The 26,313-nt window shown below is 44.2% G+C and overlaps 4 protein-coding genes across 5 annotated transcripts in view; 1 reads left to right on the top strand and 3 right to left on the bottom strand.

The window, feature by feature from the left end:
* Positions 1-1,100: 1,100 nt before the first annotated feature.
* Positions 1,101-26,313, top strand: part of LOC142375568 (sorting nexin-14-like) — a 38,521-nt gene continuing 13,308 nt past the window's right edge. Inside the window, exons 1-17 of one of the 2 annotated variants that reach the window (XM_075459652.1) lie at positions 1,101-1,272; positions 2,252-2,372; positions 2,450-2,523; positions 3,714-3,792; positions 3,866-3,909; positions 3,994-4,081; positions 4,915-4,999; positions 5,083-5,239; positions 7,100-7,175; positions 7,358-7,402; positions 7,539-7,619; positions 8,722-8,836; positions 8,921-9,076; positions 9,158-9,282; positions 10,498-10,556; positions 11,496-11,628; positions 26,072-26,258. In XM_075459652.1, coding sequence (XP_075315767.1) covers positions 1,136-1,272; positions 2,252-2,372; positions 2,450-2,523; positions 3,714-3,792; positions 3,866-3,909; positions 3,994-4,081; positions 4,915-4,999; positions 5,083-5,239; positions 7,100-7,175; positions 7,358-7,402; positions 7,539-7,619; positions 8,722-8,836; positions 8,921-9,076; positions 9,158-9,282; positions 10,498-10,556; positions 11,496-11,628; positions 26,072-26,258 — 1,762 coding nt within the window. In that variant the 5' untranslated portion in view covers positions 1,101-1,135. Of the gene's footprint in view, positions 1,273-2,251; positions 2,373-2,449; positions 2,524-3,713; positions 3,793-3,865; positions 3,910-3,993; positions 4,082-4,914; positions 5,000-5,082; positions 5,240-7,099; positions 7,176-7,357; positions 7,403-7,538; positions 7,620-8,721; positions 8,837-8,920; positions 9,077-9,157; positions 9,283-10,497; positions 10,557-10,709; positions 10,737-11,495; positions 11,629-26,071; positions 26,259-26,313 lie in introns of those variants that run through there. The other variant, XM_075459651.1, reaches the window with a different exon arrangement.
* On the bottom strand, positions 14,118-15,923 carry LOC142375157 (tripartite motif-containing protein 16-like). Its single transcript, XM_075459087.1, has one exon. It carries the CDS (start codon positions 15,921-15,923, stop codon positions 14,250-14,252), a length of 1,674 nt encoding a protein of 557 aa, XP_075315202.1. The 3' UTR covers positions 14,118-14,249.
* On the bottom strand, positions 17,523-19,549 carry LOC142374916 (E3 ubiquitin/ISG15 ligase TRIM25-like). The gene has a single exon (XM_075458789.1). The coding sequence runs from the start codon at positions 19,547-19,549 to the stop codon at positions 17,840-17,842; it is 1,710 nt and encodes a 569-aa protein (XP_075314904.1). The 3' UTR covers positions 17,523-17,839.
* Positions 23,649-25,334, bottom strand: LOC142374929 (tripartite motif-containing protein 16-like). Its single transcript, XM_075458802.1, has one exon. The coding sequence runs from the start codon at positions 25,332-25,334 to the stop codon at positions 23,649-23,651; it is 1,686 nt and encodes a 561-aa protein (XP_075314917.1).

Genomic DNA, 26,313 nt, shown 5'->3' with positions numbered 1-26,313 from the left:
TTTTATACTGCACAGTGAGGTGAGTTAGACCTATTTTTCTAATAAAGTTATTGACTTTAACCTGGCTTGTGTTCTTTTATTTAAGTCTACATACATTTGAATGAAGATCCTTCTTTGTTTTGGATGTGGTTAAGTTCAGGATTTAGGTAAAAAAAAAACGTCTTTTTAAAATCTAGTTTGTTCACACATAAACTAAAAGGCCAAAAACAAAGAAATACATTTGTTTTGGTGAATAAAAGGTACATTTCCGGAGTCCTGCAAACCGACCAAAACAAATTGATCATTAAATCGGAAGTGACGTTGTTTGGATTAAGGGTTGCCATGTCCAAATTAGGAAACCGCTTATCGTGCGTTCACGTTTTAGTTTTCTATTTTTTTCTGCATTCTCGACATTTAACACTGACATGTAATTCTATAATGTTTTTATTAAGTGTGTTTTCAGTGTAACTGGTCGGAAAAAGAAAGATTCACTGTGTGATTTATGTATTTAATGGACATTTATTTTTAAATATTCACGAACTTCTCTGGTGTTTATCAGCAGCCACAAACTTAACCATAAGTAGATAAATATCTTCATTTTTTTATAGAACTAAATGATTAATTAAAACTCTGTTTATCTAATAATTTGTTTGCCATTGAGGTGATTTCGGAAAGATTCCAACACGTCCGTTGACTTTTAGAAGAGGCGTAGTTACGTTCTTCTGTCGGATCTGGCAACCCGCAGGTCGGATTAGAAAACATTCCATCTGTGGGGAAGTAGGCTGGGACTTTGAAAAGTGTGAAAGATGAAGCGAAAAACTTTTTAACTGGAGGAAGTTGTGTTCGTTTGGAAGCGGTCGGGCCAACAGTTTGAAGACGGCGCGTCTTTAATAAGATGTGATTCGGTAAATGAGGGAGTTACTCGGTGGTGTTTGGCTGTAAATCGTTTTCGCTGCCGGTTGAAGCTAGCCGTTAACGGCTAAACTTCTGCGTCAACGTCAACGGCCAACGTCTCTGCAGTTTAACGTTAACGGCTAAACTTCTGCGTCAACGTCAACGGTCAACGTCTCTGCTTCGGTGAAAATGGATGTTTTTAAGGCGCCAACTTGTCCCTGACAAATGTGTCTCCCTGTGTTTCAGAGGCTCCGGTCCCGGGATGGCAGGTATTTTGACGTACGTGGGGGGTCTGAGGCGGGGGCTGAAGGTTGACGTGCTGCGGGAAGCCGGGCGTCAGTATCCGGTGTCCTGCTGCCTGCTGCTGACCATGCTGACCATGACGGTGCTGCTCAACAGGTGAGTCTGAACCAATAAGACGAAACACTCACAGGCATGAAGGGTGTCGTCATCATCGTCGTCATCATCTGCTGTACCCTGGCTGGGTCACGTGATGTGGACGTGGGAGCCTTGTGTGACGCGTTCCGCGCAGAACTCCTTAGAGTTATCAGGACATTTAAAGACTTTGCAATGTACAAGTAATTTAGGCAAAATTGTGAGTTCTTCTAGTGATTTAAATTAAAAGAAGACAACTAGCACGTTTCATCGGCATGCTTTATTTCTATGTGCGATGTTGTTTAAAAGTCTGTCTCTGTTTCCTTCCAAGTTGTTCTCGTCACGATAACTTTCTTCATACAGAATTTTGCTTTGATATTACAAATATGACATAAGATGTGATCAAACTGAAGGGCTGTTTACCAAAAAATCTGTGCAAACAATATGAGATGAAAAACAGGTGGAATCAGGAAAGACTTTCCAATAAATGCATGTTTTAAATGTAAATGTACTTTATTTATACAGCCCTTTGCAGACAGTCCTTACGGTGTACCAAAGTGCTTTACAGCAGGTAATAAATAAAGACAAGAATAAGTAAAAACAAATAAAAGAACAGTGAAAGCAATAAAATACAACAAAATCGAATAAGATAAAAGTGCCATCATACTACTATTAAAAGCAATCCTAAATAAGCAGGTTTTTAGCCTGGATTTGAAGAAGCGAATCTTTAATCTCCCCTTAAAACTCCTTGGGTTTTAGGGTTTAGGGCCTTTTCCCCCTCTGAACTTAAACCATGACTCTGGAATAAGTAAAAGTCTTCTGCCAGAGGATCTCAGACTACATACAGGCTCATATTTGACTAAAAGTTCCTATAGATAAGAAGATGAAAGGCTTAAAAGGTGAATGGTGATATTTTTAAATGATTTAAAACCTACTGGGAGTAATGGCGTGATCGGTTCCCTGACCCACCTGCGCCTGAATGCTGTTCCTCATCCCCCTGCAGCTACCTCCACATCCTGATGGTGTTCTGGTCACTCCTGGCCGGCGTCATCACTTTCTACTGCTCCCTCGGCCCGGAGTCGCTCCTCCCAAACATCTTCATCACCGTGAAGCCGAGGAACAAGGTAAGGCACGCGTCCCAGAAATAGATCCTCCGTAAAGATGTGAAGGCAGAACATGTGGTGACTGTTGTCTCCAACAGCTGCAGCAGCAGGAGCTGTTTCCTCTGGGCCACAGCTGCGCCGTGTGCGGGAAGGTCAAGTGCAAACGCCACCGGTATGCTCACCGGCTCTTTGACCCACCTTTATTTCATCAAAGTATTTACATTTTTCATCAGGATTATGGTTTATTTGACATCTGCAGTCAGTGTTTTAACCCCTTCAGACATGCATTTTTATTGGCTGAGCAAAAAAAAAAATTCAAACTGATTCTGACTCCTCTCCAACATAAAAACAAAGTGCAAAAAACACATTTTTGGTAACTCGTGTTTTTAATAGTATTTTTTCGTGTCCATTCCAATGGACGCCATGACAAAATGGGGGTAAAATGTCATAAAAACAAAAGGAAAATAATGAGTTTTTCCACATATTAACCAATCAGGTATGACCTAAACATCTGGAACTGGATGTTTGCATGGTTTTGAGTCTGTGCACAGTTTTGAACATGCACGTGATGGTGTATCACAGCGTGGACAGGGAACAGCAGTGAAGATACAGAAATGATGCAATCTGACACATGATCACAATAGATGTGTGACTGCAGATAAGATTACCTGAAAAATCTGTTTTTCCCTTAGTAAACTGTATGGTAATGAAAAGCTTACAGGTATTTAGTTTCTTTATATGCTGACAGTAAACATGTGAGTGTTAGCTGAACCCATTGCAGTGGACATCAGACTTTGAAAAAATCCTATAAATTAATGATATATATTCAAAATAACTTCAGATATTATCACTTGTAACTGTTACACTTATACTGAGAGCAAATTAGTTTGGCCAGCATGAACATAAATTGATATTTTTGATTGAAAATGGGCTCTTCCCTCTCTGCTCGTCTGGTCTGATGTCTGTCACTCTCTCAGAGCTCAAAGTCATGAAATGATTGTGATTGGATAATCAGGATCCAGTCTGTAATTGAATGATGCCAGCAGTGCATGTTACTGAGTATTTATTGGTTTAGAGACAGAAATATGTCATGTCCAATGGACGCAGGGTCTGAAGGGGTTAATAAGGATTTAACATGAGGTGTATTTTACAGGCTGTAATCATAAACTTTTTTAAAGTAATATAAAGCATAAATTGGGATTTAATCCTCACCAGAAATGCTTCAAAGTTTGGTATTTCTGGTCTGTTTGAGTCGGTTTTCTCCCCACACACTGGGCAGATGTTATCAGTGTTTGAGCATAAAGGATGGAACATTTAGCTTAAACCGCGGTCCGCCCTCCGTGTTGTTCTTGCTCCCTTCAGGCCGACTCTGCTCCTTGAAAACTACCAGCCGTGGTTGGACCTGAAGGTTCACTCCAAAGTCGACGCTTCAGTAGCAGAGGTACCGCAGAGCTTCTGCTTTCCTACACCTCAAACCAAAGGGAAGCGTTTAACTGTCTGATCTCTGCCCACAGGTGTTCGAGTTGGTTCTGGAGAGCTTTGTGTACCCCTGGTACAGGTGGGAGGAGACTGTTAAAGCAGGTTTTTCTCTTAAATGGACCGAGTTTCCTGAAACCTCAGAGTTTCCGTCCTTTCCTTTCAGGGACATCACAGACGATGAGGCTTGTTTGGACGAAGTGAGGATGACCTTTCGCTTCTTCGCATCGGTGCTCGTCCGTAGAGCTCAGAAGGTGAGTACCAGGCTTCCAACCCGACCTTTAAATAATCCACCTGAGCATCCGGTGCCGGGCACAAATATTACAAATATGACATAAAACTGTCAAAGGGCTGTTTACCCAGAAAATCTGTGCAAACAATATGAGATGAAAAACAGGTGAAATCAGGAAAGACTTTCCAATAAATGCATGTTTTAAATGTAAATGTGTTTTATTTATACAGTCAAAGTGCTTTACAGCAGGTAATAAATAAAAAGAAGAATAAATAAAAACAATAAAAGAACAGTGAAAGCAATAAAATACAACAAAATCGAACAAGATAAAATAAGTGTCATCATGCTACTGGGTATTAAAGCCATCCTAAATAAGCAGGTTTTTAGCCCAGATGTGAAGAGGCCCAGGTCAGAAATAAGTATAATAATAAATAAATGAATAATAAATAAATAATGAATAAATAATAATAATAATATGGTGAACCAAAGTGCTTTACAGCAGGTGAAAATAAAGAGAAGAATAAGTAAAAACAAATAAAAGAACAGTGAAAGCAATAAAATACAACAAAATCGATTAAGATAAGAGTGTCATCATGCTACTGGGTATCAAAAGCCATCCTAAATAAGCAGGTTTTTAGCCTAGATGTGAAGAGGCAAATCTTTAATCTCCCCTTAAAACTCCTTGGGTTTTAGGGTTTAGGGCCTTTTCCCCCTCTGAACTTAAACCATGACTCTGGGATAAGTAAAAGTCTTAGACCTAAGCTTTAAATAATCCACCTGAGCATCCTGTGCCGGGCTTCCTGTCCCTGTTTCTGGGCTCCGTCGTCCTCGCTCTGACGCCTGAACGTTTCACAGGTCGACGTTCCAGCTGTGTTCGCAGACAAAGTCATGAAGGCTGTGATGAAGCACTTTGAAATCATGGCGAAAGCTCAAGAAAAAGGTAGGAAGAAGCAGCTCCACACCCGCGTCTCTCAGCCCGCTGGATGGCAGAGAAAGCTGAACGTTTGTGATGTTTGCGTGCAGTGCAGAGCGTGGAGGGTCTGCAGCAGGCGGCCCTGGAGGAGTACGGCTCCAACCTCCACGTCGCTCTGCACAGCCGGAAGGACGAGCTGCTCTACCTGAGGAAGCTGATGGAGATGCTGTTTCCTTACGTCATGCCTCCCAAAGCAACAGACTGCAGGTACGAGCACACAGACCGCCGTCTCGCACCAACAACCAGGTCCAAAGGTGCACAAGTTTCCCCAAAACTCTGACACATTTCTGAGGTGATTCTGACAGAACTCAGCACTGTTGCCACAATCCTGCCTAGACATGTATATCGTGTGTAGGGTTGCAAACGTCCCGGAATTTTCAAAGACGGAAAGTTTCCATGGGAATTAACGGGAATTTATTGGAATTAACGGGAATTTATGGGAATTTATGGTAATAAACTGGGAATTAACGGGAATTTATGGGAATAAACTGGGAATAAACTGGGAATTTATGGGAATTAACGGGAATTTATGGGAATAAACTGGGAATTTATGGGAATTAACGGGAATTTATGGGAATTTATGGTAATAAACTGGGAATTTATGGGAATTAACGGGAATTTATGGGAATTTATGGTAATAAACTGGGAATTTATGGGAATTAACGGGAATTTATGGGAATTAACGGGAATTTATGGGAATTTATGGTAATAAACTGGGAATTTATGGGAATTAACGGGAATTTATGGGAATTTATGGTAATAAACTGGGAATTTATGGGAATTAACAGGAATTTATGGGAATAAACTGGGAATTTATGGGAATTAACGGGAATTTATGGGAATTAACGGGAATTTATGGGAATTAACGGGAATTTATGGGAATTTATGGGTATTTATGGGAATAAACGGGAGTTTATGGGAATAAACTGGGAATTAACGGGAATAAACTGGGAATAAATGGGAATTAACGGGAATTTATGGGAATTAACGGGAATTTATGGGAATTAATGGGAATTTATGGGAATAAACGGGAGTTTATGGGAATAAACTGGGAATTTTCAAAATTGAAGGTTGGCTCTTCTAGGGAACTTAAATATAGTTGAGGAAAGTATATTTTAGCATAATCTTGACTAAAACAAACAGAAGCCATGCCTCTAGCACATGCACAGAGCACACTGCTTACTGCACCACGCCCCCTACTGGCACTGTGCACGCCTCCATCACATGTACAGAAGATGTCTAGAAGACTGGAGCACACTTTTGAGCCTGAAGCACAAAGACTATTGAAGGCACACATTTCAGCCTGTGGGCTTAACAAAGTGAAGCACGTTTTGAGTCTATTGACTGAGCAAAACTGCAGAGGATTGCTTGAAGGAAGATTTGCATGTTTAATGGGACGTTTTGGAGGAAGAGTGGCATTTTTCATTTAACATTTTGAATGGGACTTTGTGGAGATTTTTGGATGGGGGGGGTTAGGGGATGGGTAATATTGAACCCAACACTCCTGTTTTTGTTCATCCACAAAACGAGTAATTAGAACGTGTTCTACTCTACTTACAAATAAATCTGTTAAACATTTTGTATGGATGTTTTCTTATGACTTCTGTTTATATTTATGCTTGGATATAATATATTCCCAGTTAGTTCCCATTATTCCCATGGAAAGTTTCCAATATGGAATATATCCAAAATTCCCAAGCTTAACTTCCCATGGAAATTTACCGGAAACTTTCTGCCCCTTTGCAACCCTAATTGTGTGGTGTATATATGTTTCATTATCCACTAAACTCTTCATTGTTTCTTTTCTGTCCTGTTGTGTTTTCTCTCTCTGTAATTATTCCCTCTTTTATTCCCATGAAGGATAACTATTCTAACTGTTGTTACTGCTGTTTTATTGATTTTACTGTCCTATGTTGTTGACATCATTCTGCCGAAGGGACTAAAGATGGAAATTAGCCGTTGGCTATAATCCTGCATATTTACGTGTATATGTTCATTAATATGTGTTGTCCCTGCTTTAAATAAATAAACTAAAAGCAGGTCTGATGCCTCTGTGGTTCCCTTCAGGTCTCTGGCTCTGCTGCTGCGGGAGGTGATAACTGGATCCGTTATCCTCCCAACCATGGACTTCATGGCTGACCCTGTGAGCAGCAGTAACATTATAATTATCATTATTATTATTATTATTTGGCCTGGAGGGAGTTCAGAAAACAGATCCTGTGATGAGTTAAAGGCTGTAAAACATTCGAAGGGAAATAGTTTGGTGTCAGCATGCTCAGATCTCCAGACTTTAAAGATAACGGGCGGTTTCTCTTGGTTTCCTAGGACACCGTGAACCTCATGGTGCTCATATTTGTTGATGACTCTCCGGTAAGTGAGGCTTTATATCTGCAGCCTGAAGTTTGTCCCTTTTACTGCACCGTACCTGTAGATGCTGGTGTTGTGCTCCTCTGAGTAGGCCTCGTTTCTTCTGTGCTTTTCACATCCAAATGTTCTGTATCTTCAGCCGGAAGCAGCCACAGAACCTCCGTCTCCGCTGGTTCCGTTTTTACAGAAATATGCTGACGTCAGCAACAAGAAGTCATCTGTGAGTATCCACCTGGTTTACCTCAGATCAGATCAGTTAAAGGGACAGTTCGCCTCTTCTGACATGAAGCTGTATAACATCCCATATCAGCAACATCATTTCTGAACATCTTCTTACCCCCTGCTGCGTCCTGTGAGCAGAGTTCCAGCCTCGTTTTGGTGTTGATGAAGGTAGTCCGGCTAGTTGGCTGGGGTTTAAAAAATAAAGCGTTTTGCTTCTCAAAACAATATGCGTTCAACAGAGTAATACATTTGCATCACAAAATGGTTCTCCAGGAAAAAGTCAGACCTTTCCTCTAATTTCCTTTCCTTTCCTTTCATTTCCTTTACTTTTGTTTCCTTTCCTTTTCCTTCCTTTCCTTTCATTTAGTTTCCTTCTCTTTCCTTCTCTTTCCTTTCCTTTCCTTTTGTTTCCTTTCCTTTTGTTTCCTTTCCTTCCCTTTCCTTTCCTTTTCCTTCTCTTTCCTTTCCTTTCATTTCCTTTCCTTCTCTTTCCTTCCTTTCCTTTCCTTTTTTCCTTCCTTTCCTTTTCCTTCCTTTCCTTTCATTTCCTTTCCTTCTCTTTCCTTTCCTTTCATTTAGTTTCCTTCTCTTTCCTTTTGTTTCCTTTCCTTCTCTTCTCTTTCCTTTCCTTTCCTTTTGTTTCCTTTCCTTTCCTTCCCTTCCCTTTCCTTTCCTTTCCCTGCTGTGCAGACCGAGCAGTCCGCTGCTTCCGAGCAGCAAACAGCGTAACAGGCGCGGCTGTCGGCAGGCAGCAGCAGGCAGTGATACGAAGGGAGAGAAAATAGGGCCAAGAGATTGTGAGGTCTGACTTTTTCCTGGAGAACCATTTTGTGATGCAAATGTATTACTCTGTTGAACGCATATTGTTCTGAGAAGCAAGATGCTTTATTTTTTAAACCCCAGCCAACTAGCCGGACTACCTTCATCAACACCAAAACGAGGCTGGAACTCTGCTCACAGGACGCAGCAGGGGGTAAGAAGATGTTCAGAAATGATGTTGCTGATATGGGATGTTACACAGCTTCATGTCAGAAGAGGCGAACTGTCCCTTTAAAGAGTTCGGAGCCAGGTTCTGCTCTGACGGCCACGCCTCCCTGCAGGTGCTGAAGCTGGAGCTGAAGGAGATCAGGGAGCAGCAGGATCTCCTGTTCCGTTTCATGAACTTTCTGAAGCAGGAAGGCGCCGTGCACGTGCTTCAGTTCTGCCTCGCCGTGGGTAAGATGGCGCTCGCTTCTCTCTGAGCTCAGAAGCTTCCCGAGCCCTCCTTCTGCTCACCGTATCAAACCTCCCGTCTTCCAGAGGAGTTCAACGATAAGATCCTGAGCCCGGAGCTGAGCGACCCGGAGCTGCGGCGGCTGCACGGCGAGGTGTCGCACATCTACGGGACGTACTGCCTGGAGGAGAGCGTCGACAAGATCAGCTTCGACCCGTTCATCGTGGAGGAGATCCGGAACAGTAAGAGAGCGTGGGCGGTGAAATCCTCCGAGTCCCCCGCTGCCGTCTGTGTAACGTGCTGCCGTCTGTCTGTCCGTTCAGTCGCCAAAGGTCCGTACGCGGAGGTGGTGAAGCTGCAGACCATGCGCTGCCTGTTCGAGGCCTACGAACACGTCCTGTCTCTGCTGGAGAGGGTCTTCACCCCCATGTTCTGTCACAGCGACGAGGTAAGAAAACACACAAGAAAAGAGTCGCACAGGTTAAAGGGAAATAAACCTCAGCGGTCCTTTAAAGGCGACACTTTGTGTCCTTTTTAACTGTCTGAAACTATATTCTGAGGTCTGATTGCGATATATGAGACGGGCTTTAAATACCTGTTGGGTTCAGCAGGAAGAAGGATTTTAACCAGGGCTGGGCAACGATTAAAATGTTTAATCTAATTAATCTCATGATTTCCCTGATTAATCACGATTAATCGCATTTGTACGCAGAATCCAAAAATGAATCCAAAAGTAGCGTATAGCTTTTAGCATTTAGCTTTATTTTAAATGTGCTGCCATATGAATGAAAGTGCCATAACATTTGTTGTGCAAACACACTTTTAACATCAGCATCTTTCTGTAGTTTTTATGTAGAAGCCTCGCTCCACTGTCTGTTTCCTTGAATGACTTGCTGCTATCAGTTGTGTGTTTTGCCTTTAAGTGATATTTTAGACTGGAACTACTACGCTGAGAAGACAATTCAACTTGGCAGTGTTTACAGATGACTTTGGTTCTGTCCACTCCGCCGTCTGGAAGAACTTTAACATGAAAATGGCCGAGTAAAAGTTCCGTACCCTTCTCCATGTTTGGTGGATCCGCCGATTACTTTCTTTTCCTGTTCCACAGCAGACAGCAACAGACTTTTACAAAATAAAAGCCTGTGAGCAACAGACTTTTACAAAATAAAAGCCTGTGAGCAACAGACTTTTACAATAATAAAATAAATAATAAAACAGGGGTGGTCGGTGGCGTAGTGGGTTGAGCAGCCGCCCCATGTACAGAGGCTATAGTCCTCGCTGCAGCTTATTTCTAATTTTCATTCTTTTATGTTACTGTTGAGTGTTGTACTTTGATAGTGAAGTTTAAACGGAGTCAAATTCTTTGTTTGTTTACTCAAACCTGGCTAATAAAGCTGATTCTGATTCTGGCCCCGGTTCGAGTCCCACATCGGACGGCCCTGTGCTGCATGTTGTTCCCCCTCTCTCTGCCCCCTGCTTCCTGTCTCTGAACTTAATAATAAGTTAATAATAAGATAACGAGTTAACTCGCCCAGCCCTAATTTTTACTGACTATTTCAGCATTTTGTTAAAATAATATGAAATAATTAAACTGTTGCTGCTTTAACCAGAGTTCATTCATTAATCTGCTCAGATAAAACTCATATTTTTTGTCTTTGTTCAGTACTTCAGACACCTGCTCAGAGGAGTCGAGTCTCCAGCAAGAAACTCCAGAGTCAACAGGTTTGTGGCCTGAACTTTGCTTTTATCTCAGCTTTCATCAGAGAGGAGAAAAAGGTTGTTTGTGTTTGCTTCTCTGAAATATTTTGGTGTGAATTGGCCCAGGTGGAAGTCTTGTGTTCAAACTGTCGTCATTAGTTGTGCATCTTATTGCAGAAATAGCTTCAGTCTGGAGGACAGCAGGTAAGTTTGTGCACGATGATGCATGCAGACGCGTAAGAAAAGCTCCTGTTTGACACATTTTAACTCCACGAGCTGCAGCCGGAAGCTTCTGGCTGTTATTCACACGTCCTGCTGAGGTTTATGGGGACAGAATACCAGGAGCAGGCTGAGAAACACACGGTGCTGCCTCATCATACACCTTCAGTTCGGGGGCTTTATGGGGTTATTTTAGGCTCATCGTTTCATTTTTCACTCTCTTAACGGTTCCCACCTGGTTATTAAATGTTAAAGAAGCAGCAACACACAGACAGGGAGGCTGCAGGGGTCAGATGTTCTGGTTTCAGAGGTGCTAAAGTCATCAGAGTTTCACCATTTTTAGGATCCGAGTCCAGATGTTGAGCTGAAGTTGGATTATTTTATAAATAATTATGATTTCAATGAATTGAATTCCAATTGGCTTGAATTGGACTTTATTATTTAAGTGCCTTGAGATGACATTTGTTGTATTTGGCGCTATATAAATAAAACTGAATTGAGCTGAAGTTGGACCGTTTAGACTTCCTGCTTCAGGAGTGAAACGCTGCTGTGGCTGATGGATTATTATTATTAAACAAAGCATGGAGCTGTGCTTCTTTGTACCACGTTTGCTGCATGACTCGTGCACTATTTTCTATAAATGACTGTCGCCTTTATCTGCCAAAGCATGAGGAAACATGGTCTGTATGAGAGGAAAATAAGCCCAAAGGGAGAGAAAGATGAGATGTTCTCTCTTCTCTGTAGAAACATATCAAAGCGAGGGGAGTCATTCGGCATCAGAGGAATCGGCAGTAAAATCAAAGGTGTGTTCAGGAGCACGACGATGGAGGGCGCCATGCTGCCGCCGACTTCCATAAACGACATCGATGAGGATTTGGTGAGTTCGTTCAGTTCTGAACAGCTTTAAAGTGAATATCTGCAGATGTTTCCATGGTAACAGCTGCAGAGATTCACTGAAACATGTTCCAACATGAACATAAACCCAGAATCTGAGGCAGAACCAGAGTTAGTTCAGTTCTGAGCAGCTTTAAAGTGAATATCTGCAGATGTTTCCATGGTAACAGCTGCAGAGACTCACTGAAACATGTTCCAACATGAACATAAACCCAGAATCTGAGGCAGAACCAGAGTTAGTTCAGTTCTGAGCAGCTTTAAAGTGAAAATCTGCAGATGTTTCCATGGTAACAGCTGCAGAGATTCACTGAAACATGTTCCAACATGAACATAAACCCAGAATCTGAGGCAGAACCAGAGTTAGTTCAGTTCTGAGCATCTTTAAAGTGAATATCTGCTCTGAGCTCCTTTCTCCTCCAGCACAGCCTGAACCCTCTCAGACGAGCTTTCTGTCCTTTCTTTAAGGAGTCTTCAGGAATAGTTCTCCAGGCTTCTTGAAGGACTTGAAGGTTCTATCATTAAAGGCATAAAAAGCCCCAAAAAATACTTAGAAAAAAAAAAGATATTGGTATCGGATCGTATTGGCCAATACTAAACATCAGATATTGGTATCGGATCGTATCGGCCAATACTAAACATCAGATATTGGTATCGGATCGGTATCGGCCGATACTAAACATCAGATATTGGTATCGGATCGGTATCGGCTGATACTAAACATCAGATATTGGTATCGGATCTTATCGGCCGATACAAACATCAGATATTGGTATCGGTATCGGCCCATACTAAACGTTTGGTATCGGTATCGGCCGATACAAACATCAGATATTGGTATCGGATCGGTATCGGCCCATACTAAACGTTTGGTATCGGTATCGGCCGATGCTAAACATCAGATATCGGTATCGGCCGATACTAAACATCAGATATTGGTATTGGATCGGTATCAGTGTCGGCCAATACTAAACATCAGATATTGGTATCAGCCAATACTAAACATCAGATATTGGTATTGGATCGGTATCAGCCAATACTAAACCTTTGGTATCGGTATTGGCCGATACTAAACATCGGGTCGGTATTGGCCGATACGAGACCTCATATATCGGTATTGGATCGGTATCAGCCGATACTAAACCTTTGGTATCGGTATTGGCCGATACTAAACATCGGATCGGTATAGGCCGATACTAAACCTCAGATATTGGTATTGGATCGGTATCAGCCGATACTAAACCTCAGATATTGGTATTGGATCGGTATCAGCCGATACTAAACCTCAGATATCGGTATCGGATTGGTATTGGCCGATGCTAAACATCGGATATCGGTATCGGATTGGTATTGGCCGATTCTAAACATCAGATATCGGATTGGTATTGGCCGATACTAAACTTCAGATATCGGTATCGGCCGATACTAAACATCGGATATCGGTATCGGACGATAATAAACATCGGATATCGGTATCGCCCGACACTAAATATCGGTATCGGCCGACACTAAACATCTGATATCGGTATCGGCCGACACTAAACATCGGATATCGGTATCGGCCGACACTAAACATCTGATATCGGTATCGGCCGACACTAAACATCAGATATCGGTATAGGCCGACACTTAACATCAGATATCGGTATCGGCCGATACTAAACATCGGATATCGGTATCGGCCGACACTAAACATCGGATATCGGTATCGGCCGACACTAAACATCGGATATCGGTATCGGCCGACACTAAACATCGGATATCGGTATCGGCCGACACTAAACATCGGATATCGGACGATACTAAACATCAGATATCGGACGATACTAAACATCGGATATCGGTATCGGAGGTCAAATCTTTCTGAGTGAGAGACGGAGGACATAAAATTCTCTGTTGGACACATTCAAAGAAAACTGGACTCATTTCTCTGTGATGAAGCTGTTTTATTGAAGAAAGTCAAAAGGACAAATATTTCCTGCTCTGAACATGAACTCTGGACTTTTTGCTGTTACAGGAAAACGGCCTCAGTTAGACCCTCATATCAGTTTGACATTTTCTCCATCAGATTCCACAGAAATGAAGACAAAAAAAACACTTTGTTCCCTCCGTCAGAGTCGTGTTTGCTGTGGAAATCTTCTTTGGTTCTCACATTAAAGCTGATGAAGGATCTCCTGATTCAGTTTCTGAACACCTCAGAACAGACTTCCTCATGTGTTGTCAGCTCAGAAAACAGCAACAACATTTGATCTCTGAAACAAATCAAAGTCAGCGTAACTCCAGGATTATTTTCCCATTTCCAAAGTGATGAGATGTGAAAAGAGTCTGTGATAAAGGAAGGTCTGCTGATTCCTCTGCTGGGCTCCATGAAGTGGAAGAGAAACAACAACAACATACAGACACGTCAACACCAGGATCTGACTGATATTTAGAGCTCAGAGAAGTTTAGATTTTCATATTTCTGTGAATCAAACTCCTGATCAGCAGTGATAGCCTCCATGGCTGCACAGACACAGGAAAAAGCAGCAAATAAACAGCAGAACAGCAGCAGAGACATCACAGCAACCAGCTGTCAGCAACAAGCTGACTAAATACGTTTATTTCACTTTACACAAACTCTGCTGAGGCTCCATAAGGAGAATAAAGCCTGATCCCAGCACAGAGCGGCTGAGTGAATGTGGTCTGGACTCTGTGGAGGAGAGTCATGGTTCCAGAGACGCTGTAGAAGGACAGAATACCTGCTCTGTGATCCAGGTACACTCCCACTCTGGAGGACCAAGGACCTGAGATGGAGGTTTTAATGCTGTTGTACCAAAAAGTACAACTGTCTGAATCACAATCTAATGCCCAAGATTTGTCATTTAATCCAAATGCACATTCTCTCCCACCTGTTCTGCTGATGTTCTTGTATGCGACTGCTACACCTCTTCCTCCTCTCCCTCTCATCTTCACCTCCCAGTAACAACGTCCAGTCAGACTCTCTCTGCTCAGGACCTGAAGATATCCAGTGAATCTGTCTGGATGATCAGAATAAGACTGAGATCGATCCATTAATCTCACTTTTCTGTTCCTCTCTGACAGTAACAGATATCTGTCTGCTGTGTTTGGATCCAGTTTGATTTCACATGAATATCTTAAGAATCCAGCTCTGCTCGTTGGTTCAGGTTCTGGTTGTGACAGTAAAACATCCACTTTTGGGACTCTCAGTGAGATGTTGGCCCATTCCTCTCTCAGGATGTCCTGTAGTTTATCTCTGAGCTCTGACACAGCTGCTGTCACATCCTCAAAGTGCCTCAGAGGACGGATCTGGATGCTGGATGAGTGTGTAGCCCCCCTGAGTGCTGCCACTGAGGGGCAGCTGTGCAGAAACTGGCTGTGATCCTCTGTGTGTGAGAGCTGCTTCAGCTCAGCATCTTTCCTCTTCAGCTCAGTGATCTCCTGCTCCAGCTTCTCCTGAAGCTCTTTGACTCGACTCCCTTCGGCTTCCTGCTGGGATCTGATCTGCTGCTTCACATCAGAGCTTCTTTTCTGGAGGAGACGGATCAGCTGGCTGAAGATCTTCTGGCTGTGCTCCTCTGTTTTATCAGCAGAGCGATGGATGGCCTCCAGCTGCTGCTGAAGCAGCTTCACATCTTTCTCTGCGTCCTGGATTCTCTGCTGGATCTGCTGCCGACTCCCCTCCAGCTCTCTCTGCCTCTCAGTCCTTTCTGCTGCAGCTGACACTGTGTCGTGGCCTTTATGTTCCTCCACAGAGCAGAGATAACAGATGCACTTCTGATCGGTACGGCAGAACATCTTCATCACCTCACCGTGATCAGAGCAGATGTTCTCCTGGAGCTTCTTGGAGGGCTCCACCAGCTTGTGTTTCCTGAATGGAGCTGAATCATAATGAGGCTGAAGGTGTTCCTCACAGAAAGAGGCCAGGCAGAATAAACAGGACTTAGTGGCTTTCAGCTTCCTCCCAGAGCAGAAATCACAGGCCACATCTTCAGCTCCAGCATAGCAGTGATCAGCAGGAGCAGCATGGAGTCCAGTCTTCTTCAGCTGCTCCACTAAATCAGCTAACATGGTGTTTTTCCCCAGGACAGGCCTCGGTTTGAAGGTTTTCCTGCACTGAGGGCAGCTGTGGATTCCCTTCTGATCCTCTCCATCCCAGTGGGCTTTAACACAGCTCCTGCAGTAGCTGTGTCCACAGGGAATAGCCACCGGATCCTTCAGCAGATCCAGGCAGATCGAACAGGAGAAGCTTTCTCGGTCCAGCTGAACTCCTTTCTGAGCCATTTCTCCTCTCAGATCAGCCACTGAGTTGTCTGTGTTCCTGCTGTAAAGGACTCCTCACAGCTTGTACTCTGAACACTTTGGACTTTAACTTGTGTCATCAGGCTCTAATCTTTCCAGGAGGAGGAGAAACTTGAGATAATATCCAGTAAGTAATAAAAACTGGGTGGTTTTATTCATCATAAAGACATAAAAACAGCATAAAGTCCAGCTTATTGTGTCGTTAGGATCTGATTTCAGAGAATGAACTGAGATGATTAACAGATATTAAAGGTTTCTGCTGCAGGTTTCCTTCACTTTTTACACTTCAAAGATAATTTTTTGTTCTTTACCAGCTGTTTGAGTGAAAAACTTTACCAACACGTTCTGTTAACCTCCTGAAAGCTGAGACTCCTCTGAGCTCTGATGTATAAATCATGTGTCGGTGCAGAGAACAGAGCCTGTCGGTTCGCCAGGTGTTGGTATCATCATCAGCTGCAGATCCGAAGGGTCTGAGAACTGTTGATCAGGACGCTTTGAAGATGAGAAGAAGTCAGAGGTTTATTTTCATGCCGTCTCATCGGGTTGTTCCTCAGGTGGAGGAGGCCACCGTCGGTATCGGGTCGGTATCGGCCGATACTAAGCATCAGATATTAGTATTGGATCGGTATCGGCCGATACTAAACATCAGATATTAGTATTGGATCGGTATCGGCTGATACTAAACATCAGATATCGGATCGGTATCGGCTGATACTAAACATCAGATATCGGATCGGTATCGGCTGATACTAAACATCAGATATCGGATCGGCTGATACTAAACATCAGATATCGGATCGGCTGATACTAAACATCAGATATCGGTATCGGCTGATACTAAACATCAGAAATCGGTATCGGCTGATACTAAACATCAGATATCGGATCGGCTGATACTAAACATCAGATATCGGTATCGGCTGATACTAAACATCAGAAATCGGTATCGGCTGATACTAAACATCAGAAATCGGTATCGGCTGATACTAAACATCAGATATCGGGTCGGTATCGGCTGATACTAAACATCAGATATCGGATCGGCTGATACTAAACATCAGATATCGGATCGGCCAAAACTAAACATCAGATATCGTATCGGCCGATACTAAACATCAGATATCGGTATCGGAGGTCAAATCTTTCTGAGTGAGAGACGGAGGACAGAAAAATCTCTGTTGGACACATTCAAAGAAAACTGGACTCATTTCTCTGTGATGAAGCTGTTTTATTGAAGAAAGTCAAAAGGACAAATATTTCCTGCTCTGAACATGAACTCTGGACTTTGTGCTGTTACAGGAAAACGGCCTCAGTTAGACCCTCATATCAGTTTGACATTTTCTCCATCAGATTTCACACAAATGAAGACAAAAGAAAACACTTTGCTGCTTCCTTCAGAGTCGTGTTTGCTGTGGATATCTTGGCTGGTTTTCACATTAAAGCTGATTTAGGATCTCCTGATTCCTTCTGCTCCTGGAAATGACAGTTTCTGAACACCTCAGAACAGACTTCCTCATGTTTTGGTCGGCTCAGAAAACAGCAACAACATTTGATCTCTGGAAAAAATCAAAATCAGCGTAACTCCAGGATTATTTTTCCATTTCCAAAGTGATGAGATCTGAAAAGAGTCTGTGATAAAGGAAGGTCTGCTGATTCCTCTGTTGGGCTCCATGAAGTGGAAGAGAAGCAACAACATACAGACACATCAACACCAGGATCCGACTGATGTTTAGAGCTCAGAGAAGTTTAGATTTTAATATTTCTGTGAATCAAACTCCTGATCAGCAGTGATATCCTCCATGGCTGCACAGACACAGGAAACGGCAGCAAATAAACAGCAGAACAGCAGCAGAGACATCACAGCAACCAGCTGTCAGCAACAAGCTGACTAAATACATTTATTTTACTTTACACAACTCTGCTGAGGCTCCATAAGGAGAATAAAGCCTGATCCCAGCACAGAGCGGCTGAGTGAATGTGGTCTGGACTCTGTGGAGGAGAGTCATGGTTCCAGAGACGCTGTAGAAGGACAGAATACCTGCTCTGTGATCCAGGTACACTCCCACTCTGGAGGCCCGAGGACCTGAGAAGGAGGTTTTAATGCTGTTGCACCAAAATATATAACTGTCTGAGGAACATTCTAATACCCAAGATTTGTCATTATATCCAAATCCACATTCAGTCCCCCATCCTGCTCTGCTGATGTTCTTGTATGCGACTGCTACACCAAGTCTTCCTCCCCCTCTCATCTTCACCTCCCAGTAACAACGTCCAGTCAGACTCTCTCTGCTCAGGACCTGCTGCCATCCAGTGAATCTGTCTGGATGATCAGAATAAGACTGAAGTTGTCCCATTAATGTCACTTTTCTGTTCCTCTCTGACAGTAACAGATATCTGTCTGCTGTGTTTGGATCCAGTTTGATTTCACATGAATATCTTAAGAATCCAGCTCTGCTCTCTGGTTGTGGTTCTGGTTGTGGTTGTGGTTCTGGTTCTGGTTGTGGCAGTAAAACATCTCCTTCAGCGACTCTCAGTGAGATGTTGGTCCATTCCTCTCTCAGGATGTCCTGTAGTTTATCTCTGAGCTCTGACACAGCTGCTGTCACATCCTCAAAGTGCCTCAGAGGACGGATCTGGATGCTGGATGAGTGTGTAGCCCCCCTGAGTGCTGCCACTGAGGGGCAGCTGTGCAGAAACTGGCTGTGATCCTCTGTGTGTGAGAGCTGCTTCAGCTCAGCATCTTTCCTCTTCAGCTCAGTGATCTCCTGCTCCAGCTTCTCCTGAAGCTCTTTGACTCGACTCCCTTCGGCTTCCTGCTGGGATCTGATCTGCTGCTTCACATCAGAGCTTCTTTTCTGGAGGAGACGGATCAGCTGGGTGAAGATCTTCTGGCTGTCCTCCTCTGTTTTATCAGCAGAGCGATGGATGGCCTCCAGCTGCTGCTGAAGCAGCTTCACATCTTTCTCTGCGTCCTGGATTCTCTGCTGGATCTGCTGCCGACTCCCCTCCAGCTCTCTCTGCCTCTCAGTCCTTTCTGCTGCAGCTGACACTGTGTCGTGGCCTTTATGTTCCTCCACAGAGCAGAGATAACAGATGCACTTCTGATCGGCACGGCAGAACATCTTCATCACCTCATCGTGATCAGAGCAGATGTTCTCCTGGAGCTTCTTGGAGGGCTCCACCAGCTTGTGTTTCCTGAATGGAGCTGAATCATAATGAGGCTGAAGGTGTTCCTCACAGAAAGAGGCCAGGCAGAATAAACAGGACTTAACGGCTTTCATCTTCCTCCCAGAGCAGACATCACAGGCCACATCTTCAGCTCCAGCATAGCAGTGATCAGCAGGAGCAGCAAGGAGTCCAGTCTTCTTCAGCTGCTCCACTAAATCAGCTAACATGGTGTTTTTCCCCAGGACAGGCCTCGGTTTGAAGGTTTTCCTGCACTGAGGGCAGCTGTGGACTCCCTTCTGATCCTCTGCATCCCAGTGGCCTTTAATACAGCTCCTGCAGTAGCTGTGTCCACAGGGAATAGTCACCGGATCCTTCAGCAGATCCAGGCAGATCGAACAGGAGAAGCTTTCTCGGTCCAGCTGAACTCCTTTCTGAGCCATTTCTCCTCTCAGATCAGCGACTGAGCCGTCTGTGTTCCTGCTATAAAGGACTCCTCACAGCTTGTACTCTGAACACTTTGGACTTTAACTTGTGTCATCAGGCTCTAATCTTTCCAGGAGGAGGAGAAACTTGAGATAATATCCAGTAAGTAATAAAAACTGGGTGGTTTTATTCATCATAAAGACATAAAAACAGCATAAAATCCAGCTTATTGTGTCGTTAGGATCTGATTTCAGAGAATGAACTGAGATGATTAACAGACATTAAAGGTTTCTGCTGCAGGTTTCCTTCACTTTTTACACTTCAAGGATCATTTTTTGTTCTTTACCAGCTGTTTGAGTGAAAAACTTTACCAACACGTTCTGTTAACTTCCTGAAAGCTGAGACTCCTCTGAGCTCTGATGTATAAATCATGTGTCGGTGCAGAGAACAGAGCCTGTCGGTTCGCCAGGTGTTGGTATCATCATCAGCTGCAGATCTGAAGGGTCTGAGAACTGTTGATCAGGACGCTTTAAAGATGAGAAGAAGTCGGAGGTTTATTTTCATGCCGTCTCACCGGGTTGTTCCTCAGGTGGAGGAGGCCACCGTCGGTATCGGGTCGGTATCCGCCGATACTAAACATCAGATATCGGGTCGGTATCCGCCAATACTAAACCTCAGATATCGGGTCGGTATCCGCCGATACTGAACCTCAGATATCGGGTCGGTATCCGCCGATACTAAACCTCAGATATCGGGTCGGTATCGGCCGATACTGAACCTCAGATATTGGGTCGTATCGGCCGATACTGAACCTCAGATATCGGGTCGGTATCAGCCGATACTGAACCTCAGATATCGGGTCGGTATCGGCCGATACTGAACCTCAGATATCGGGTCGGTATCGGCCGATACGGAACCTCAGATATCGGGTCGGTATCCGCCGATACTAAACCTCAGATATCGGGTCGGTATCGGCCGATACTAAATATCAGATATCTGTATTGGCCAATACTAAACATCAGAAATTTGTATTGGCCAATACTAAACATCAGATATTGGTATTGGATCGGTATCGGCCAATACTAAACATCAGATATCGGTTTAGGCCGATACTAAACATCAGATATCGGTTTAGGCCGATACTAAACATCAGATATCGGTTTAGGCCGATACTAAACATCAGATATCGTTATCACATTGGTATTGGCCCATACTAAACTTCAGATATCGGTATCGACAGATACTAAACATCAGATATCGGTATCAAATTGGTATTGGCCGATACTAAACTTCAGATATAGGTATCGACCGATACTAAACTTCAGATATCGCTATAGGCCAGAGCATGTGAACGGAGCGCAGCGCAATTCCCGCTCCCCGCTCAGGAGGATGTTCGCTCATTCGCTCCCCGCTCAAAGTTGCGCCAGGACGCTCCGCTCAAAACTCGCTCCGCGCTCACCTTAATTTTCCTGCTGCTCAGGTGAAATCGCTCCACGCTCGCTCAAATTTTCAGGAGAAGGAATTTTCTGACATTTTTACTTCATGTAATTATGACAAGGCCCTGGGACACACGGCATTTGATTTAATGATGTGACCGGTGTATTGTCTTATTTAACTGGCTGTTAAAGGCACAATGTGCAATTTCTGGCCAGGAGGTGGCGATATAGAGTAAAATCAACCTCCGTTCAACCCCAGGCAGGAGAAGAAATCGCTGGTCTGGCCCACCCCGCCCCCACCCCACTCACTCCTCCTCAGAGCAGGCTGTTATTCTAGTTCTTCTACTGCCTGGGGTTGAACGGAGGTTGATTTTACTCTATATCGCCACCTCCTGGCCAGAAAATCTGCCGGTCCAGCGCTATCAGTTAGCATGCTAATTCTGCAGTAAAACTCAGCTATGCTGCGTATAAACTTTGGTTAGGACATGCCAGTAGGATTATTTCTGCACACTCTTATGGTATGTATAGGTGTTTTTTGTATGCAATACACTTCAAAATGACATAAAAATCGCACATTGTGCCTTTAAATTATCGCCACTGTAACGGTGGCTCTGACGTACAAAAAATAATGTTTAGAAAATGTTGGGCGCCAGGTAGGGTTAGAACTAGCACCTGAGCAGTCAGCTTAATTCAGACAATCAGAAAGGGGAATATGTCTTCACGGTACCTGACCTGTTCCGAGCGTTCCCGTGTCCCAAAACTCCAGACGAAATACACAATCCACGCTCGATAGTGTTTGTAGGCCCTACAGTTCGGGCGTTTCCCTGTTTATTATCCGCACTCTCTCTGCAACTTATGCTAGCTCCGCCACACATAGAACACACCGTTGCGCCCTCGACTTGAATTGCTCACTTCCTCATTTACTACGGGTGACAAGGCCCGCGTGGCTGCTTGTCCCCAGCTGTGAACGTAACATCTCGCTCCATTCATGTTGCCCCGCGTTTCCTATTTAATTATTAATTTATTACAGTAGACTACATTAAATAAAAAATGTTATTTTACAAATTTTATAATCCGACATTTTTAATTGATGTTGTGAGCGCATCGGAGCAAACTGGAGCGGAGCGAAATCCTCGCTCCGGCTTTTGAATTGAAAACCGCTCTCCGCTCTGACCATATTTCACCGCTCCGCTCCACCGTCCGCTCCGCTCCGTTCACATGCTCTGGTATAGGCCGATACTAAACATCAGATATTGGTATTGGCCAATACTAAACATCAGGTATTGGATCGGTATCGGTGTCGTTCAATACTAAACATCAGATATTGGTATCGGCCGATACTAAACCTCAGATATCGCTATCGGCCGATACTAAACTTCAGATATCGGTATCGGATTGGTATTGGCCGATACTAAACATCAGATATCGCTATCGGCCGATACTAAACTTCAGATATCGGTATCGGATTGGTATAGGTTGATACTAAACCTCAGATATCGGTATCGGCCGATACTAAACCTCAGATATTGGTATCGGCCGATACTAAACATCGGATATCGTATAGGCTGATACTAAACAAAAGATATCGGTATCGGATTGGTATCGGCCAATACTAAACATCAGATATCGGTATAGGCCGATACTAAACATCGGATATCGGTATCGGCCGATACTAAACATCGGATATCGGTATCAGCCGATACTAAACATCAGAGATCGGTATCAGCCGATACTAAACATCAGAGATCGGTATAGGCCGATACTAAACATCGGATATCGGTATAGGCCGATACTAAACTTCAGATATCGGTATAGGCCGATACTAAACATTAGATATCGGTATCGGCCGATACTAAACCTCAGATATTGGTATTGGATCGATATCGGCCGATACTAAACATCAGATATCGGTATCGGAGGTCAAATCTTTCTGAGTGAGAGACGGTGGACAGAAAAATCTCTGTTGGACACATTCAAAGAAAACTGGACTCATTTCTCTGTGATGAAGCTGTTTTATTGAAGAAAGTCAAAAGGATAAATATTTCCTGCTCTGAACATGAACTCTGGACTTTGTGCTGTTACAGGAAAACGGCCTCAGTTAGACCCTCATATCAGTTTGACATTTTCTCCATCAGATTTCACACAAATGATGACAAAAGAAAACACTTTGTTCCCTCCGTCAGAGTCGTGTTTGCTGTGGAAATCTTGGCTGGTTCTCACATTAAAGCTGATGAAGGATCTCCTGATTCCTTCTGCTCCTGGAAATGACAGTTTCTGAACACCTCAGAACAGACTTCCTCATGTGTTGGTCGGCTCAGAAAACAGCAAGAAAACATTTGATCTCTGAAACAAATCAAAGTCAGCGTAACTCCAGGATTATTTTCCCATTTCCAAAGTGATGAGATCTGAAAAGAGTGTGATAAAGGAAGGTCTGCTGATCCCTCTGTTGGGCTCCATGAAGTGGAAGAGAAGCAACAACATACAGACACATCAGCACCAGGATCCAACTGATATTTAGAGCTCAGAGAAGTTTAGATTTTAATATTTCTGTGAATCATACTCCTCATCAGCAGTGATATCCTCCATGGCTGCACAGACACAGGAAACAGCAGCAAATAAACAGCAGAACAGCAGAGACATCACAGCAACCAGCAGTCATTAACAAGCTGACTAAATACATTTATTTCACTTTACACAACTCTGCTGAGGCTCCATAAGGAGAATAAAGCCTGATCCCAGCACAGAGCGGCTGAGTGAATGTGGTCTGGACTCTGTGGAGGAGAGTCATGGTTCCAGAGACGCTGTAGAAGGACAGAATACCTGCTCTGTGGTCCAGGTACACTCCCACTCTGGAGGACAGAGTACCTGAGTAGGAGGTTTTAATGCTGTTGTACATAAATATATAACTGTTTGAGGAACATTCTAATACCCAAGATTTGTCATTATATCCAAATCCACATTCAGACCCCCATCCTGCTCTGCTGATGTTCTTGTATGCGACTGCTACACCAACTCTTCCTCCCCCTCTCATCTTCACCTCCCAGTAACAACGTCCAGTCAGACTCTCTCTGCTCAGGACCTGAAGATATCCAGTGAATCTGTCTGGATGATCAGAATAAGACTGATGTTGTTTCATAAATGTCACTTTTCTGTTCCCCTCTGACAGTAACAGCTCTCTGTGGGCTGTGTTTGGATCCAGTGTGATTTCACATGAATATTTTAAGAATCCAGCTCTGCTCGTGGGTTCTGGTTCTGGTTGTGGCAGTAAAACATCTCCTTCAGCGACTCTCAGTGAGATGTTGGCCCATTCCTCTCTCAGGATGTCCTGTAGTTTATCTCTGAGCTCTGACACAGCTGCTGTCACATCCTCAAAGTGCCTCAGAGGACGGATCTTGATGCTGGATGAGTGTGTAGCCCCCCTGAGTGCTGCCACTGAGGGGCAGCTGTGCAGAAACTGGCTGTGATCCTGTGTGTGTGAGAGCTGCTTCAGCTCAGCATCTTTCCTCTTCAGCTCAGTGATCTCCTGCTCCAGCTTCTCCTGAAGCTCTTTGACTCGCCTCCCTTCGGCTTCCTGCTGGGATCTGATCTGCTGCTTCACATCAGAGCTTCTTTTCTGGAGGAGACGGATCAGCTCGGTGAAGATCTTCTGGCTGTGCTCCTCTGTTTTATCAGCAGAGCGATGGATGGCCTCTAGCTGCTGCTGAAGCAGCTTCACATCTTTCTCTGCGTCCTGGATTCTCTGCTGGATCTGCTGCCGACTCCCCTCCAGCTCTCTCTGCCTCTCAGTCCTTTCTGCTGCAGCTGACACTGTGTCGTGGCCTTTATGTTCCTCCACAGAGCAGAGATAACAGATGCACTTCTGATCGGTACGGCAGAACATCTTCATCACCTCGTCGTGATCAGAGCAGATGTTCTCCTGGAGCTTCTTGGAGGGCTCCACCAGCTTGTGTTTCCTGAATGGAGCTGAATCATAATGAGGCTGAAGGTGTTCCTCACAGAAAGAGGCCAGGCAGAATAAACAGGACTTGGTGGCTTTCAGCTTCCTCCCAGAGCAGAAATCACAGGCCACATCTTCAGCTCCAGCATAGCAGTGATCAGCAGGAGCAGCACGGAGTCCAGTCTTCTTCAGCTGCTCCACTAAAGCAGCTAACATGGTGTTTTTCCCCAGGACAGGCCTCGGTTTGAAGGTTTTCCTGCACTGAGGGCAGCTGTGGATTCCCTTCTGATCCTCTCCATCCCAGTGGCCTTTAATACAGCTCCTGCAGTAGCTGTGTCCACAGGGAATAGCCACCGGATCCTTCAGCAGATCCAGGCAGATCGAACAGGAGAAGCTTTCTGGGTGCAGCTGAACTCCTTTCTGAGCCATTTCTCCTCTCAGATCAGCCACTGAGTCGTCTGTGTTCCTGCTATAAAGGACTCCTCACAGCTGGCACTCTGAACACTTTGGACTTTAACTTGTGTCATCAGGCTCTAATCTTTCCAGGAGGAGGAGAAACTTGAGATAATATCCAGTAAGTAATAAAAACTGGGTGGTTTTATTCATCATAAAGACATAAAAACAGCACAAAGTCCAGCTTATCGTGTCCTTTGGATCTGATTTCAGAGAATTAACTGAAATGATTAACAGACAAAGGTTTCTGTTCACGTTCTGTTAACCTCCTGAAAGCTGAGACTCCTCTGAGCTCTGATGTATAAATCGTGTCGGTGCAGAGAACAGAGCCTGGCGGTTCGCCAGGTGTTGGTATCCTCATCAGCTGCAGATCCGAAGGGTCTGAGAACTGTTGATCAGGACGCTTTGAAGATGAGAAGAAGTCTGAGGTTTATTTTCATGCCGTCTCACCGGGTTGGTCCTCAGGTGGAGGAGGCCACCGTCGGTATCGAGTTGGTATCGGGTCGGTATCGGCAGATACTAAACATCAGATATCGGTATCAGTCGATACTAAACATCAGATATCGGTATCAGTCGATACTTGGTATCGCCAGGTGTTGGTATCCTCATCAGCTGCAGATCCGAAGGGTCTGAGAACTGTTGATCAGGACGCTTTAAAGATGAGAAGAAGTCTGAGGTTTATTTTCATGCCGTCTCACCGGGTTGTTCCTCAGGTGGAGGAGGCCACCGTCGTCATGGAGGACGACTCCCCCGCCGAGCTGGCCAGCGCGCCGGGTACTCAGAGGAACCTGTCGGCCTGGAGCATCAGCATCCCGTACATCGACTTCTTCGAGGACGAGGCGAAGAGGGAGAAGATCCCCGTCTTCTGCATCGACGTCGAGCGCAACGACAGGAAGGATGGTGAGTGGACGGGGAGTCCTCTGACTCCCAACATCTGTCCAGATGTTTATGTTGC

Source organism: Odontesthes bonariensis, chromosome 24 (assembly GCF_027942865.1).
Source record: "Odontesthes bonariensis isolate fOdoBon6 chromosome 24, fOdoBon6.hap1, whole genome shotgun sequence".
In the NCBI taxonomy this organism is placed as follows: Eukaryota; Metazoa; Chordata; class Actinopteri; order Atheriniformes; family Atherinopsidae; genus Odontesthes; species Odontesthes bonariensis.
The sequence above is the reverse complement of the archived record's forward strand: the minus strand, read 5'-3'. Positions and strand labels throughout refer to the sequence as shown.